The sequence below is a fragment of the Loxodonta africana genome, chromosome 18 (assembly GCF_030014295.1).
Source record: "Loxodonta africana isolate mLoxAfr1 chromosome 18, mLoxAfr1.hap2, whole genome shotgun sequence".
NCBI classification, from domain to species: domain Eukaryota; kingdom Metazoa; phylum Chordata; class Mammalia; order Proboscidea; family Elephantidae; genus Loxodonta; species Loxodonta africana.
Window position 1 is genome coordinate 16,820,569 of NC_087359.1, and position 13,185 is coordinate 16,833,753.

The 13,185-nt window shown below is 57.1% G+C and overlaps 2 protein-coding genes across 3 annotated transcripts in view; both read left to right on the top strand.

Moving 5' to 3' along the window:
* Window positions 1-3,773, top strand: part of RNF157 (ring finger protein 157) — an 88,937-nt gene extending 85,164 nt beyond the window's left edge. For both annotated transcript variants that reach the window (XM_064270709.1, XM_064270710.1), the window contains exon 19: window positions 128-3,773. In XM_064270709.1, the coding sequence (XP_064126779.1) occupies window positions 128-249 (122 nt within the window). In that variant the 3' untranslated portion in view covers window positions 250-3,773. The remainder of the gene's footprint in view (window positions 1-127) is intronic.
* Window positions 3,774-4,897: 1,124 nt separating this feature from the next.
* FOXJ1 (forkhead box J1) lies at window positions 4,898-9,229 on the top strand. The gene is made up of 2 exons (XM_003417244.4): window positions 4,898-6,200; window positions 7,981-9,229. The coding sequence occupies exons 1-2, from the start codon at window positions 5,703-5,705 to the stop codon at window positions 8,737-8,739; spliced, it is 1,257 nt and encodes a 418-aa protein (XP_003417292.1). The 5' UTR covers window positions 4,898-5,702; the 3' UTR covers window positions 8,740-9,229.
* Window positions 9,230-13,185: the final 3,956 nt, after the last annotated feature.

Consider the following 13,185-nt stretch of genomic DNA (forward strand, 5'->3'; position numbering starts at 1 on the left):
TACACGCATAGCTGTTTAGGTAATACATCCTGCCAGCTCCAGGCCGAACTCTTGGCTGCCCGCTGGAGACCCTGTTTGGACCAGGCCAGAGGTCTGGCTCCTGTAACCTTCCTTTTCTCTTCTCCAGGCACCTGGCAGGCTGATGACAACACTGTCAGTCGGAGGAACACCCGGCACCGGCGCTTATCATCCAGCAGCCTGGAGGACCCCGAGGACAGGCCCTGTGTGTGGGGTCCGTTAGCTGTCTGAAGAGCCCCAGGCCCTGTACCAGGGCTCCCCTGCTGTCCTCGAAGTCCGTCCTGTCCTCACCAGGTCACTGGGCTCCTGGGCTTCCTCATCAAGACATGTGTCGACTCATCCTCACGTGAAAGCTGGATGGTTAGGCCAGCCTGCTCCTTCTCCCAGCTTCGCCTCCTCCTATAACCATGGCCCTTTCCCTTGCAGAGGGACTAGAAGCCCTGCTTTCTCCTGTGGGCTGAAGTCACTCAAACTGTGGCTTTTGGGACCCTTTGTGGACTCTCCAGACGTCTCTGATCTTCTGGTGGAGCTGGTTGTTTCTTGTGCACCGTTTTTCTTCCCTTGGGGGTAAGCCCAGAAGACTCAGAGTTTTGGCGGCTTCCGTACAAACACCCATCTGGCATTTTTGGTCTCTGGAACATCAGAAACAATCCAAAACTTCAGTTTGGGTGGGGTTGGGGATGACTCCAGTGAGAAGAGAGCAGCCACATTGCACCATATGTGGAGCCTCCCTCAAAGAGCACTGGGAGCTCCTTCCTCAAGAGCTGTGGTGGCCACCAAAAGGTTGGTTGAAAAAATAGTTCCTCCTCCTAATACCAGAGCTTATCTCCCTTGGCCTTGGTGCCTGTCTGCTTAGGAGGACCTTGAATCTGAGGTCAAGATGATGACCCTTAAGAAGGACCCTTATGATCAGGTGCGTTCACAAATGGCTGGGAATCCATTTCAAGATACACGTCTTCTGACCACTTCTGTGTGCCAGGCACTGGTAGGCACTATCATATATTAGCACTTTCGTCTTAACCACAGCCCTGTGAGGTGGGAGTATTATCCCTATTGCCCCTATCTCCACCCTCTGTTAATAGTTGAAGGAATAGGCTTCCAGCAGTATAGACCTGTGATTCTCAAATCAGTGCCCAGGAATCCCAAAGGAAGTGGTGGAGAGCCTGTGCTAAATCCAGGCAGCAGCCTGGGGCCAGTGGCTGTGGTCTGGGAACTGCATGGCTGAGGCCAGGGCCTTCACCTGGGGGACCCCCTCTCCCTACAAGTTTTCCTCTCCTGCCTTCCAGATCCACTGAACCCGATGGGTGGAGAGGTTGAGTCCCTACTGCTCAAGGAGCCTTCCACAGGCACATTATTTGAGAGATTTAGACATAGTGTCCTTGAAATCATGTGTCCTCACCCTACCCCACCCCAGTGGAATAAACCATATAAACCAAAGCCTTGAAAAAGCAAGGCTAGACGAAGCGGAGTCACTCCCTTCCCAACCCTGGTGTTATCAGTGAAGCCCACTAGCTCTTGGAGAGATACTTTGTCCACAGGCTTTTGGAAGATGGTGTTATTTAGTGGTGCATGAGATTATTTGAGAAGCAAAGTTAGATTCAGCAATTCCTTGTGAGGCTGAGGTGTGGATCCTCTTAGTATTGGGCACTGTTACCCTAGAAAACCTTTGCCAGGCTTTTTCCGAGAGTCTTCCTCAAAAAGAGCCCAGCGCCCAGGGGACCCTTTGTACCTTGTGTGTGGCTGCAGCCCTGGAGGGAGGGAATGGCCTACACTGCCCTGGTCAAAAATGGGAGGACTGTTGTCCCGACTGAGATGTGACATAGCCAACCCTGGATCGGAGCAGCTGCCTGGAGTTTCACGTCCACCCTCTCTGGAATACCTCAGTAGACTCTGCCGTTGAGGCTTCACTTAATCTTCTTTATTTCCGTCAACATTTTACAGTCCCTTTTGTATTTAACCAGGATAAGTTGAGCAATAACCCCATTTCTGATTTCCTTGAAGTTGGAGTCCCAGAAGCACCAGGCAGTGGGGAGCTTCCCTGAGCCTGGGGCAAGGCACACAGACCCGCCTCCCCTCCCTGCAGGTAGTATTCACAGTGTGGTGTGACCTAGGAGGATCCCAAGGAGAAGCTGAGATGAAGGAGAGTCAAATAAACAGTAGCCACAGGGCCAGGAACCCTAGGAGGAAGCAATTATCGTCACCCCTTCCTTGAGGATCTGGGTCCTTCCTCACGGGATGTGCTTGGCCCTCTCCCAGGACAATCATCAGAAAGGTCCCTGAAGGCTCTACACTGTTGGTGGGACTGTAAAATGGTATAACCACTATGAAAAATATGGCACCTCCTCAAAAAGCTAGAAATAGAAATACCTTATCCAGCAATTCCACTCCTAGGTATAAGAGCAGTGACACGAATAGATATATGCACACCTCAGCATTATTCACAATAGCAAAACGATGGAAACAGCCTAAGTGCCCATCAAGGGATAAAAGGATAAATTGTGGTACATACGCACAATGCCATACTACACAACTATAAAGAATAATGACGACTCTGAAGCATTTTATAACATGGATGAATCTGGAGGACACTATGCTGAGTGAAATAATTCAATCACAAAAGGACAAATATATGGCATCCCATGAAAAATCAAGAACAGGTATACCCACAGAAAACAATGTGCTTTGCTGGTTACTGGGGGAGGGAGGGGGAACCACTTTCTAGATAGTAACCAAAAAAAAAGAAAAGAAACCGCTGCTGGCAAGTCGATTCCTACTCATAGCGACCCTATAGGACAGTAGAACCGTCCCATAGGGTTTCTAAGGAGCAGCTGGTGGATTCAAACTGCCAACCGCTTAGAAGCCAAGCTCTTAACCACTGTGCCACCAGGGCTCCTTCTAGATAGTAAAAACACTGGTAATTTTTGGTGATGGGAAAGGCAGTACCCAATATGGGTGAAGTCTGCACTTGTCCAAGGTAAATGAAGACACTAAGAAGTACCTAAGAATAAGGGACAATTTCAGTAAAAGATCCCTGAAGGAATCTTAGGGGGAGCCTGGCCTTGGGCCCACTCCTCCTCCTCAGCCCTTAGTAGCAGATAGACACACCTGGGTTAGAAGTGGCTGGTTGATCCTTGTTTCTCAGTTTCTATTTCCTCTTTCTTTTTTTAACCTCGTTTTCATGTAGCTCTTTGGCAAGCAGAACATCCCATGCAAAGGGCCTGTCCCCTAGTCAGCCTGATGGGGACCAGGCCAGAGCCCACCCTATTGTCCCAGTCCTTCATCTGCAGGGACACAGTCATGTCAAAAGCAGATCACCAGAGAAAATGGGGTGGGCTTGGCTTCTAACTGGAGGATACCCATGACCTGACCACAAAGGCCAGGGGCTCCTTCCTGCCCCTCTCTGATGGAGCAAGTGACCCCACCAAACCACTGTTTTCCCTTCTACCCAGTTCCACCAAACCAGAGTTTACACCCACACTGGGGGGGGGGGGGCGTCTCCTGGGCACACACCCGCACACAAAAGCTGCCTCACCAGGGAGTTAGGATCCTGACCACCTGTATCTGGCATGCTGGTTGCTCATTCTGTGCAGGTGTGTGTGTGTGTGTGTGCGCCACCATGCATCCCTTACTCCCTGGAGGATGCTCATGGGCACACTACAGTGGGGACATCAAGGACGTAATATTTATGTATTGCTGCATGATTCTCAAAAATGAATAAAAGTGCTTACAAGGGAAGGAGAGCTGCTAACTGGGAAGGTGGCTTATTTGTGAACCGTTCTGTCTGGTTTTCTCCGGTGTTCTTTGTATTTTTTATTCAAGAGACTCTAAAGGTGAAGGAGTGGAGAGAGCAAGAGGTAGGGAAGACATGCTCCAGGGTGGAAGTTACCTGGCCATTCCCTGGGTTTCTCGGGTTTTCTGGGCAGCATCTTCTGGCTCCCCCCTCCCCCAGCTGCTCTGCAGAGGCCAGAGAAAGGCGCCCCACCCCACGCCCTCTGCAGCCGCCTTAAACCGGAGAACTGCCGACACGCAGCCCCTCAATAATTAAAGAGCGGGGAAGTCAGTAACAGGAGGGAGGCCAGGGCAAGGGAGGGGGGCTGGCCACAGTCCCTGGTATCCCTTTACCCCTTAGTCCCTATTGCTTAAAGGTAGGTGAAATTAATGGGGCAAATGACCCCGCTAAGACAACTTGGCAGCCCGTGGCTTTTCTGAGTCTCCCCTGCCGGCTCTGCTTCCTCAGCTACCTGGGAAGGGGAGAGAGCACTTCCGCAGAAACCTCTGGAATGTCAGCTCCTGGGATTGGATAGGAGTGGGTAGGGAGCCGCTTACCGGGAGACACTGGTTGCCCTACCCGCCTCGGTGTGACATATCTGCGGGCATGAGCGGCAGGCGGCATCGTCGGGCACCAGAGACGACATTCGGGGTCGGGAGAGAGGGAAGGCCGCGGAAACATGAGAAAGTGCCACTCGCGGCCCAGAAGCGAGGAAAGAAAACCCCGAGGATACGGTTCCCGAGCCTGAGCCTCGCGTCGCCCTCGCGCCCGGCTTGGTCCCAGGCGCCGCCGACACCCAGGGCGGGCGGTCGGGCGGCGGCGGTTCGCGGCCTCCGGCGGGAGCTCGGGGCCCGCGGGCGGGAAGGCGCGGCGCCGGGCGCGGGGGGCTGGGCGGGCGGGAGAGCGCGGCCGGAGGAGGGAGGTCGTGGAGAGTTACCGCCAGAGAGCGTGGCAAGTGCAGATCTCCTAGGAGACGTGCTGGCCAATGGAAACAGCGGAAGCTGTTTATGGGGGCGGAGCGTCGCCATGGCAGCAGGAGAAGCCTTTCGGAGCGGCTACTTAATGCAGGTCCCGGGGCCGCGGGCGCTCAGTGAGGCGCCGTCGGGCGGGGGTACGACGAGGGGCGCTGACCGGGCCCTCGAGCTGGGGGCGGAGAGCCACAGGGGGTGGGAGGAACTTCTTCCAGAACCTTCCTTTGGCCCGGGCTGCGCTCTGAGCCAGGTAAGGGACTGGGAGGGCTGTGGACCAAGGGCAGGGAGGTCGTCTGTACCAAGCCCGCTCTCCCATCCGTCCCCGACGAAAGTGGGGATCCCAGGGGCTGACATTTGGGGAGTTAGGGTAACTCACCGCTCGCTCCCCCGTAACTCTATGCTGTTGCCGTCCTTTCCCGGGACCCCCTCATTCTAATGTCACTTTTCAAGGATCTGACGACCTCCCACTCCCTGCCCCGTCATAATTGCTTTCGCTTCGCTCAATTTCCATTTGTTGGGGAGGGTACAGATTTCCCGCTCTTCTGGAAAAAGGGGTGCCCCTACCCTCTTCCCACATTTGGCCAATAAAGTCTCCTCTAAAATGGAGAGAGAGGTAGACGCCCGGGGGCTGGACCCGAGGGCACTGTTTCTGCTTCCCTGACCCCGACACTAACAGGTTCTCTCCAGCTTGGGGGCGATTTGAGCAGAGCCCCCCCCTTACACACACCCTATCCCCTGCGGGTGAAGGAGAGTGCCCAGCCCCCTGTGGTCCCCGCAGGCGACCACTCACACTTCCGGAGGCGGCAGCCCTCAGGCCGCGGGATGGACGCGCGCGTCCGGGCGGCAGTGTAACTGGAGCCGTGGGGTCAGCGACCGGCGAGCGCGGCGCACCCTTCGGCTCAGACCGTGGATGGTGACCGCCCCCTCGGAGAGCCCTCGCAGACATGGCGGAGAGCTGGCTGCGCCTCCCGGGAGCGGGGCCGGCAGAGGAGGCCGCGCCCGAGAGCGGCCTAGAGGAGCCCGACGCCCTGGATGACAGCCTTACCAGCCTGCAGTGGCTGCAGGAGTTCTCCATTCTCAGCGCTAAGGCCCCCGCCCTGCCCCCGGGGGGCGCCGACCCCCACGGCTACCACCAGGTGCCAGGCTCGGTAGCGCCCGGGTCCCCCCTGGCGGCCGACCCCGCCTGCCTAGGGCCGCCGCACACGCCAGGCAAGCCCACTTCGTCCAGCACGTCGCGGAGCGCGCCCCCGGGAATGCAGGCCCCGCCCCCCGACGACGTGGACTACGCTACCAACCCGCATGTGAAACCGCCCTACTCGTACGCCACGCTCATCTGCATGGCAATGCAGGCCAGCAAGGCCACCAAGATCACCCTCTCGGCCATCTACAAGTGGATCACGGACAACTTCTGCTACTTCCGCCACGCTGATCCCACCTGGCAGGTAGGGGAGGCGCGGGCGGCGGCCGCTCCTTCCCCACCCCTCCCTATGCCCTGATCTGGACTCCGTTCCCAGCACTCCCACCCTAGGACGCCCATCCCAGATCCGCCGGTTACTGCGGGGTCGCGGGGCAGCGGGGGCAGGACGAAGGCCGTCGAGGAGGTCCTCCAAGGAGCCCTGTTCTTGGAACTGCCCATCCCTTGCAGAGAGAGAGGAGGGAGAATTCAGGGCGCAGAGAGCCTTAGGGTGCAGATGTTGAGGCTCAAGGGAAGAACTTGTCCTTCATGCAGCAGGCCCAGTCTAAGACAAGGGCTAGACAATGCCTGGAACATAGCCTCCTGGAAGAGGTGGGGTGAGGGGGCACAAAATATTCTTATCCCAAGTCCTAGAATTCCTAGACACAGCCTTGCCCAAGGACAGTTTGTCAGGGCTGGACTCCAGAACGGAAGCTGGGGCATGGCCTTCCCCGCCAGGCGCTGCGAGGCGTGGCCTTTGCTGGCACTGGGGTCGGGGGAGGGCTAGGGCTGTGGGGTGTAAAGACCAGCTGTCCCCACCAAGGAGCATGGGGTCTTCATAGAGCTGCCATCCCAGCCCCGCGCTCCACCCCTGCCCAAGCTTCCTGCCTCTACTCTCCCCACCCCTCTTCTCAGCCAGCCTCCCCTGGGGGACAATTACCTGAGCCAGGTGCTCTCCACAGGGGCTCTGCCAGCCGCTCTGGCTTCATGTTCCAAGTCTCCAGAACCTGGCACAGAGCAGCCAAGGGGCCCTGGCCACCATATAAACATCCCAGCCTCACCAGGGGGACACTACCCACCTATACATCCCACTGTCCTGGCCCCAGACCCACTCCTCCCCCAGCATGGTTTCCACAAACCAAGTACCTACAAACCAATGAGGCAGGACGGTGGGCTTGAGACCAGACAGACACTGCCCTGAGAGTCTTCCATCAGCTGGATCAGAAGCTAACTGGGGACACAGGCCCCCAAGGACACCCAGGCTGGGCAGGGTGTCTTCCCTGGGTCCCTCATGGGGGCAGGCCACGGCATCCCAGTCCCAAGACTTCCTTCGTTTGCTTGGGCTCTGACCATTAGGCCCTGGGAAAGGAAGCAGAGACCCACATCCTGCCATACCCCAGGCACGGACCTGGGCCCTGGGAATGAGCCTGGGGCCCAGGAATGAGCACTATGCCATTGGCTGAGTAATAATCAACGAAGAGGGCCCTAGAGGGTGAGGGCCCAGGCCAGCAGCTGGCTCAACAAACAAGGAAAGTCACTAGTTCCCCCGTACCACATCCCTGCACGTGCACACATGGACAGACGTGCACACGCACACACACATACCCCATCGGTCGCCTAGCCCCCTCCTCACCCCACCCACTCACTTCACAAACAGAGCCAACCAGGCCCGGGAATCTGGAGATGGGGTCCAGGCCCTGGGGGAGCTGAGGGCTTTGGCCAGAGGCCTCAAGTGGTGGGGTAAGGGAGGGAGGGCAGGTGGTGGGAGGGTTAGGGGGCACTGAGAGCCACCCTGCAGCTCAGGCTCGGATGACTGAGCAAGCAGATATCCCGGCAACAGGGACAAAAGCCCCCGACTGCACTCCCGGCTCCCCGTGCCCTGGCTGGTGTCCCAGCCGCCCAGTCAGACCAGCTCATCCATCCTCCCCTCCTCCTCCTCCGTCGGGGAGGAGATGGCGGGTGCAAGAGAACCAGGTGCCACCCCACCACCAGCCCTTCCCACTGAGCTGACGGTCACTGTCTCTCTTCTGCTCTCTTTCTGTGCTCAGAATTCCATCCGCCACAACCTGTCCTTGAACAAGTGCTTCATCAAGGTGCCCCGGGAGAAGGACGAGCCAGGCAAGGGGGGCTTCTGGCGCATTGACCCCCAGTACGCAGAGCGGCTGCTGAGTGGGGCCTTCAAGAAGCGGCGGCTGCCCCCAGTCCACATCCACCCTGCCTTTGTCCGTCAGGCCTCACAGGAGCCCAGCACCGCCTCCTGGGCCAGGCCGCTGACCGTCAACACCGAGGCCCAGCAGCTGCTTCGGGAGTTCGAGGAGGCCACAGGGGAGGTGGGCTGGGCTTCCGGCGAGGGCAGGCCTGGGCACAAGCGCAAGCAGCCGCTGCCCAAGCGGGTGGCCAAGGTCCCAAGGCCACCCAGCACCCTGCTGCTGACCCAGGAGGAGCAGGGTGAGCTGGAGCCCCTCAAAGGCAACTTTGACTGGGAGGCCATCTTCACGCTGGATGGAGAGCTGGGCTCCCTGGAGGGCCTGGAGCTGAGCCCGCCACTGAGCCCTGCCTCACATGGTGACGTGGACCTCACCGTCCACGGCCACCACATCGACTGCCCCGCTACCTGGGGGCCCCCGGTAGAGCAGGCTGCCGACAGCCTGGACTTTGATGAGACCTTCCTGGCCACGTCCTTCCTGCAGCACCCCTGGGACGAGAGTGGCAGTGGCTGCCTGCCCCCAGAGCCCCTCTTTGAGGCTGGGGATGCCACCCTGGCTGCCGACCTACAGGACTGGACCAGCGTGGGCGCCTTCTTGTAAGAGGCCAGGCCCCACCCCACCTCGGGACAGCGCCCAAGTCAGGGCCCAGAACTGTCCCCCAGCACAGGCTCATGGACACCCCACCACTGAGGCAGAGTCTGTGCCAGGCCTCCCGAGTCTGGCCCCAAGAGGCCACACCGTCCCAGCCCGGGTGGCCTCAAATTCAAGCCCAGGAGGCTGAGAACTGGGAGCCCCGGATAGTGCCTCCCCAGCCCCACACATACCATACACACAGTGTTTCATAGAGCGCCTCTCCTCCACCCCAAGGACTGACCACAGGACCCTGTGCTGTGCCAGCGGGGCCTGAAGTGGCCCGGCCCAGGTGGGGAAGAACAGAACAGAGGCCTCCCCAGAGCACCCCAGCCTCAACACTGCTTCTCTCCCCCCACCTCCCCCCTTCCCCAGGTCTCTATCCAGAGAAAGTTCCCAGGTACAACAGATACTAATTAGGTGACAGCAAATTAAGCCCTTGGAGGCCTCTCAGGGCAAAGCCTCCCCGGGGTGGGGGGGTGGGGCAGCGGATGGGGGAGGTGGGCAGAGGACAGACATGGGGGCAGGGCAGGCAGAAGAGACAAATGCCTGGGAGTGCAGGGGGGACAAGGAGTTCTCTATGCCTCTGGGGTCTTTGCCTGGCCCCATCCTTAGGGGTCAAGCCGAGAATGTAAACGCTAATCTTTACATACTACTTGAAGCTGAGCACAGCGGCAGCAGGAAATTGGGGCTCTGGGTGGTCAGGGGTCAGGGGCAGCCAAGCTGAGGGGGAACAGACAGACTAATGTAGTGCACATAGCGATAGCTAGGACTTAACTGAGGGGAACGCCAAGCTGGCTGGAACCACTGGGACCAAGGGGGTGGGCAGTGGTCCCCTCCCCTGCCTGCACTTCAGGGGTGGGGTCCTCTCACACTTAGCCTCATGCTGTGTTCCACATCCACTCTTCTGCCCCATGGGACAATTTAACCTTTTTCATGGACAGTTATTTACAATAAAAAAAATTTAAAAATAAAATTTTTTAAAACCTGAAAATAAGCTTGCTCTGGGCTTTTTTGGGAAAAAAAGAAGGGAGGAGTTTGGGGTGGGGGGCAGGGGGCCTTCTCTTCCTGTCAGAGGAGGGCTTGGCTGGGAGGAAGGTGGGGGTGGCTACCGGGGGCCTCCAGAGGGGCCCGTGACAAACTCCCCACAGCCTTACTTTCCCCAGGGAGAACACGAGGGAGAGGTGGCCCTCGGGGGTGCCCTGAGTCCTGGGCCTCAGTGACTCCATCTGCGCAATGGGGAGAACTGCCCACAGCCCTGGGGGGCAGGCGACAAAGCAAGGAGGTGCAGGTCCCTCCACCCTGGCCCCTAGGGAATCACAAAGTCCCAAGTGTGCCCAGAGCCTGTCCCCCACCTCGAGGGCCTGCCCGGGCTCGCCCGCTCAAGCCCTGCGCCAGGCTCGGGCCTGCCTGCCCTGCTGGCCTCCCTTGGTCCTCTCCTGCATGGCGGGGTGTGAGGTCAGAGGCCCCAGCTCCCTGGGCCCCCACTACCCACCCTGGTGTGTGCACCCAACCAGTGCCTTCCCTCCTAGGCCCAACGCAGGCTTGAGGAACACCACCGGGAAGTTGGGCTGGGTGCTTAGACCCTTTCCCCCACTTACTCACTCACTCACTCACTCACTCACTCACTCACTCACTCCAGTAGGCCCCCTCTGTGAGGGACCAGCCTGCCTGCCAGAGTGCTGATCTGGAAACTAAGGCACACCGTGTTTGGGGGACACTTTACCAGCAACTTTTAATCCCCTCATCCCATCTTGACCTGGAATCCACCTCCCTAGCCAGCACCTCCCACCCCCAGCCCCACACACACCCCCGCCAGCGCAATTGTGCACGAGTGTGCATACACACACACACACGCACATTCAGAGGCATGCTGTCCCACACAGTCCTGCCCAGTCTCCACTGACCCCCTTCATTGCTTCTTTCTTTTTCTGCCCTCAGGCAGGCTCTAGGCCAAGCTGGCATTCACTAGGCTAACTTGCTGCTTTCACTTGCTAATTATTCCAAATATTTCAGCCTTACTGAGCCCAGAGCCCCCTCCCCACCACTGAGTAGAGTCCCTTCACTCCCCAAGCACCTCCTTCTCCCTCTCTCTCTCCCCACTCCCACCTGGCTTCCTTCTCCATTGCCCCAGCAAAGGCGACGCCAAGGGGGAGCAGGGGGGTTCCAGCCTTCTCCATATCAGCCTCCAGCCCTGGATTGATGGATGGGGCTTGTCACTGCTGCCCCTTCATCACCCCTGTGCCCTAGGCCCATGCTGGGAAGAGGGGCAAGGCCAGGGGCGGGCAGAACCGCCCCAGGGGATGAGCCAGCGCTGAAGAAGCAGAGCAGGGCGGTGTTCTCATCTGGGTACATTTGGGAATCACCCTGCTATGGATTGAATTGTGTCCCGCCAAAATGTGTGTCAACTTGGCTAAACCATGATTTTCAGTATTGTGTGGTTGTCCACCATTTTGTCATTGATGTGATTTTCCTACGTGTTATAAATCCTACCTCTGTGACGGTAATGAGGCAGGATTAGAGGCAGCGATGTTAATGAGGCGGACTCAATCTACAAGGTTAGATTGTATTTTGGCTCAACCTCTTTTGAGATACAAAAGGTAGAAGCGAGCAGAGAGACAGAGGGACCTCAAACCACCAAGAAAGTAGTGCCAGGAGCAGAGAGTATCCTTTGGACCTGGGGTCTCTGTGCTAAGAAGTTCCTAGAACAGGGGAAGATTGATGACAAGGACCTTCCTCCAGAGCTGACAGAGAAAGCCTTCCCCTGGAGCTGACGCCCTGAATTCAGACTTTAAGCCTCCTAAACTGTGAGAGAATTAATTTCCATTTGTTAAAGCTAGCCACTGGCAGTATTTCTGTTATAGCAGCACTAGATAACTAAGACACAGGCAGAAGTTTCTGAAAACCTGTATACCCTCACTCCTAGAACATTCTCGCAGTCTCTAGGGGTTGGACCCAGTAGTTTTTGAAGGCCCCAGGTGGTTCTGAAGTCAGGTCAAAGTTGAGAACCCTGCTCCAGGGGGGCTTCAAGCACAGGCTTCCCACCAGCCTTTCTGCCCACAGCACAGGGGTGGGAAAAGCACAAGTTTTAGAGCCGGTCTCTCCTTTTCAACAGAAGCCCTGGTGGTGCAATGGTTAAGCACTTGGCTGCTAACCAAAAGTTTGGAGGTTCGAACCTACCAGCAGCTCTGCAGGAGAAAAGACCTGGCAATCTTTCCCATAAAGATTGTTGTTCTCGGTTCTGACTCACAGTGACAACAGAAGGAAACACCGCCTGGTCCTGTGCCATCCTCACAATCATTGTTATGCTTGAGCCCATTGTAGCCACTGTGCCAATCCATCTCATTGAGGGTCTTCTCTCTTTCACTGACCCTCTATTTTACAAAGCATGACGTCCTCCTCCAGGGACTGGTCCCTCCTGATGACATGTCCAAAGTATGTGAGACAAAGTCTTGCCTAGGAAACCCCACGTGGCAGTTCTACTCTGTCATATGGGGTTACCATGAGTTGAAATCGACAACCGCTCCTGTTCGTCCCTGCCCTGTCCCTCAGTTATGTGGCTTTTTGTTCGCCCAAGATGTTCGTTTCCTTCACATTTATTTATAGGTTCAATGCAATCCCAACCAAAAATAAATTTTGCACCTTTTGTGAATGCATTGCACCCATGACGCCCATTAGAAACACTTCAAAACAACGACACCCCTACATAGCCACAGTCCAAAAACCAGTGAGTTACCAAGGAACCAGCTGAGACTCGTGGTGACCCCATGCGCCTCAGAGTAGAACTATGCTCCATAGGGTTTTCAGTGGCTGATTTTTTGGAAGTACATCACCAGGCCTTTCTTCCGAGGCAGCTCTGGTTGGACCTGAACCACGTGGGTAACTGTTTGCACCACTCAAGGACCCCACATAACCATGGCACAACCATCAAAACCAAGAAGTCGACACTGGCCTAACAGTCCCATCCAAGCCACAGAACCCATCCTTGTTTTGCTGATTGTCCTGATGACATTTCTGTCTGTCCCAGATCCCAAACCAGGATCACATGTTACATTGAGCTCTCCAGTCTCTTTTGAGCTGTGTGGCACGACTCCAGCTCTCTGAGCAGGTTCCTCACCAACTTTCATCCTAACCCACAAGCCCCACCTTTTAGGTAACAAGCCTCTGAAACACCTCATTCTTGGGTGCTGGGGGATACCACTTCTCAGAGCAACATCCCCCAAAACCCTGCCTTTTCCCCCATCCTCCCACCATCCCTGCCCCGCTCATCCTTGTATCCCCTGAGCCAGAAATGTTGGGGATGAGGGGACAACAGGGAGGGAAGGCAGGAGCTCAGGGCTTGGAGCCCCTTGCCTCCACCCCGCAGCCCCAGAGCGTGTTGTGTTCCACAGGACAGGCTAACCCAGGCTCCGGGGC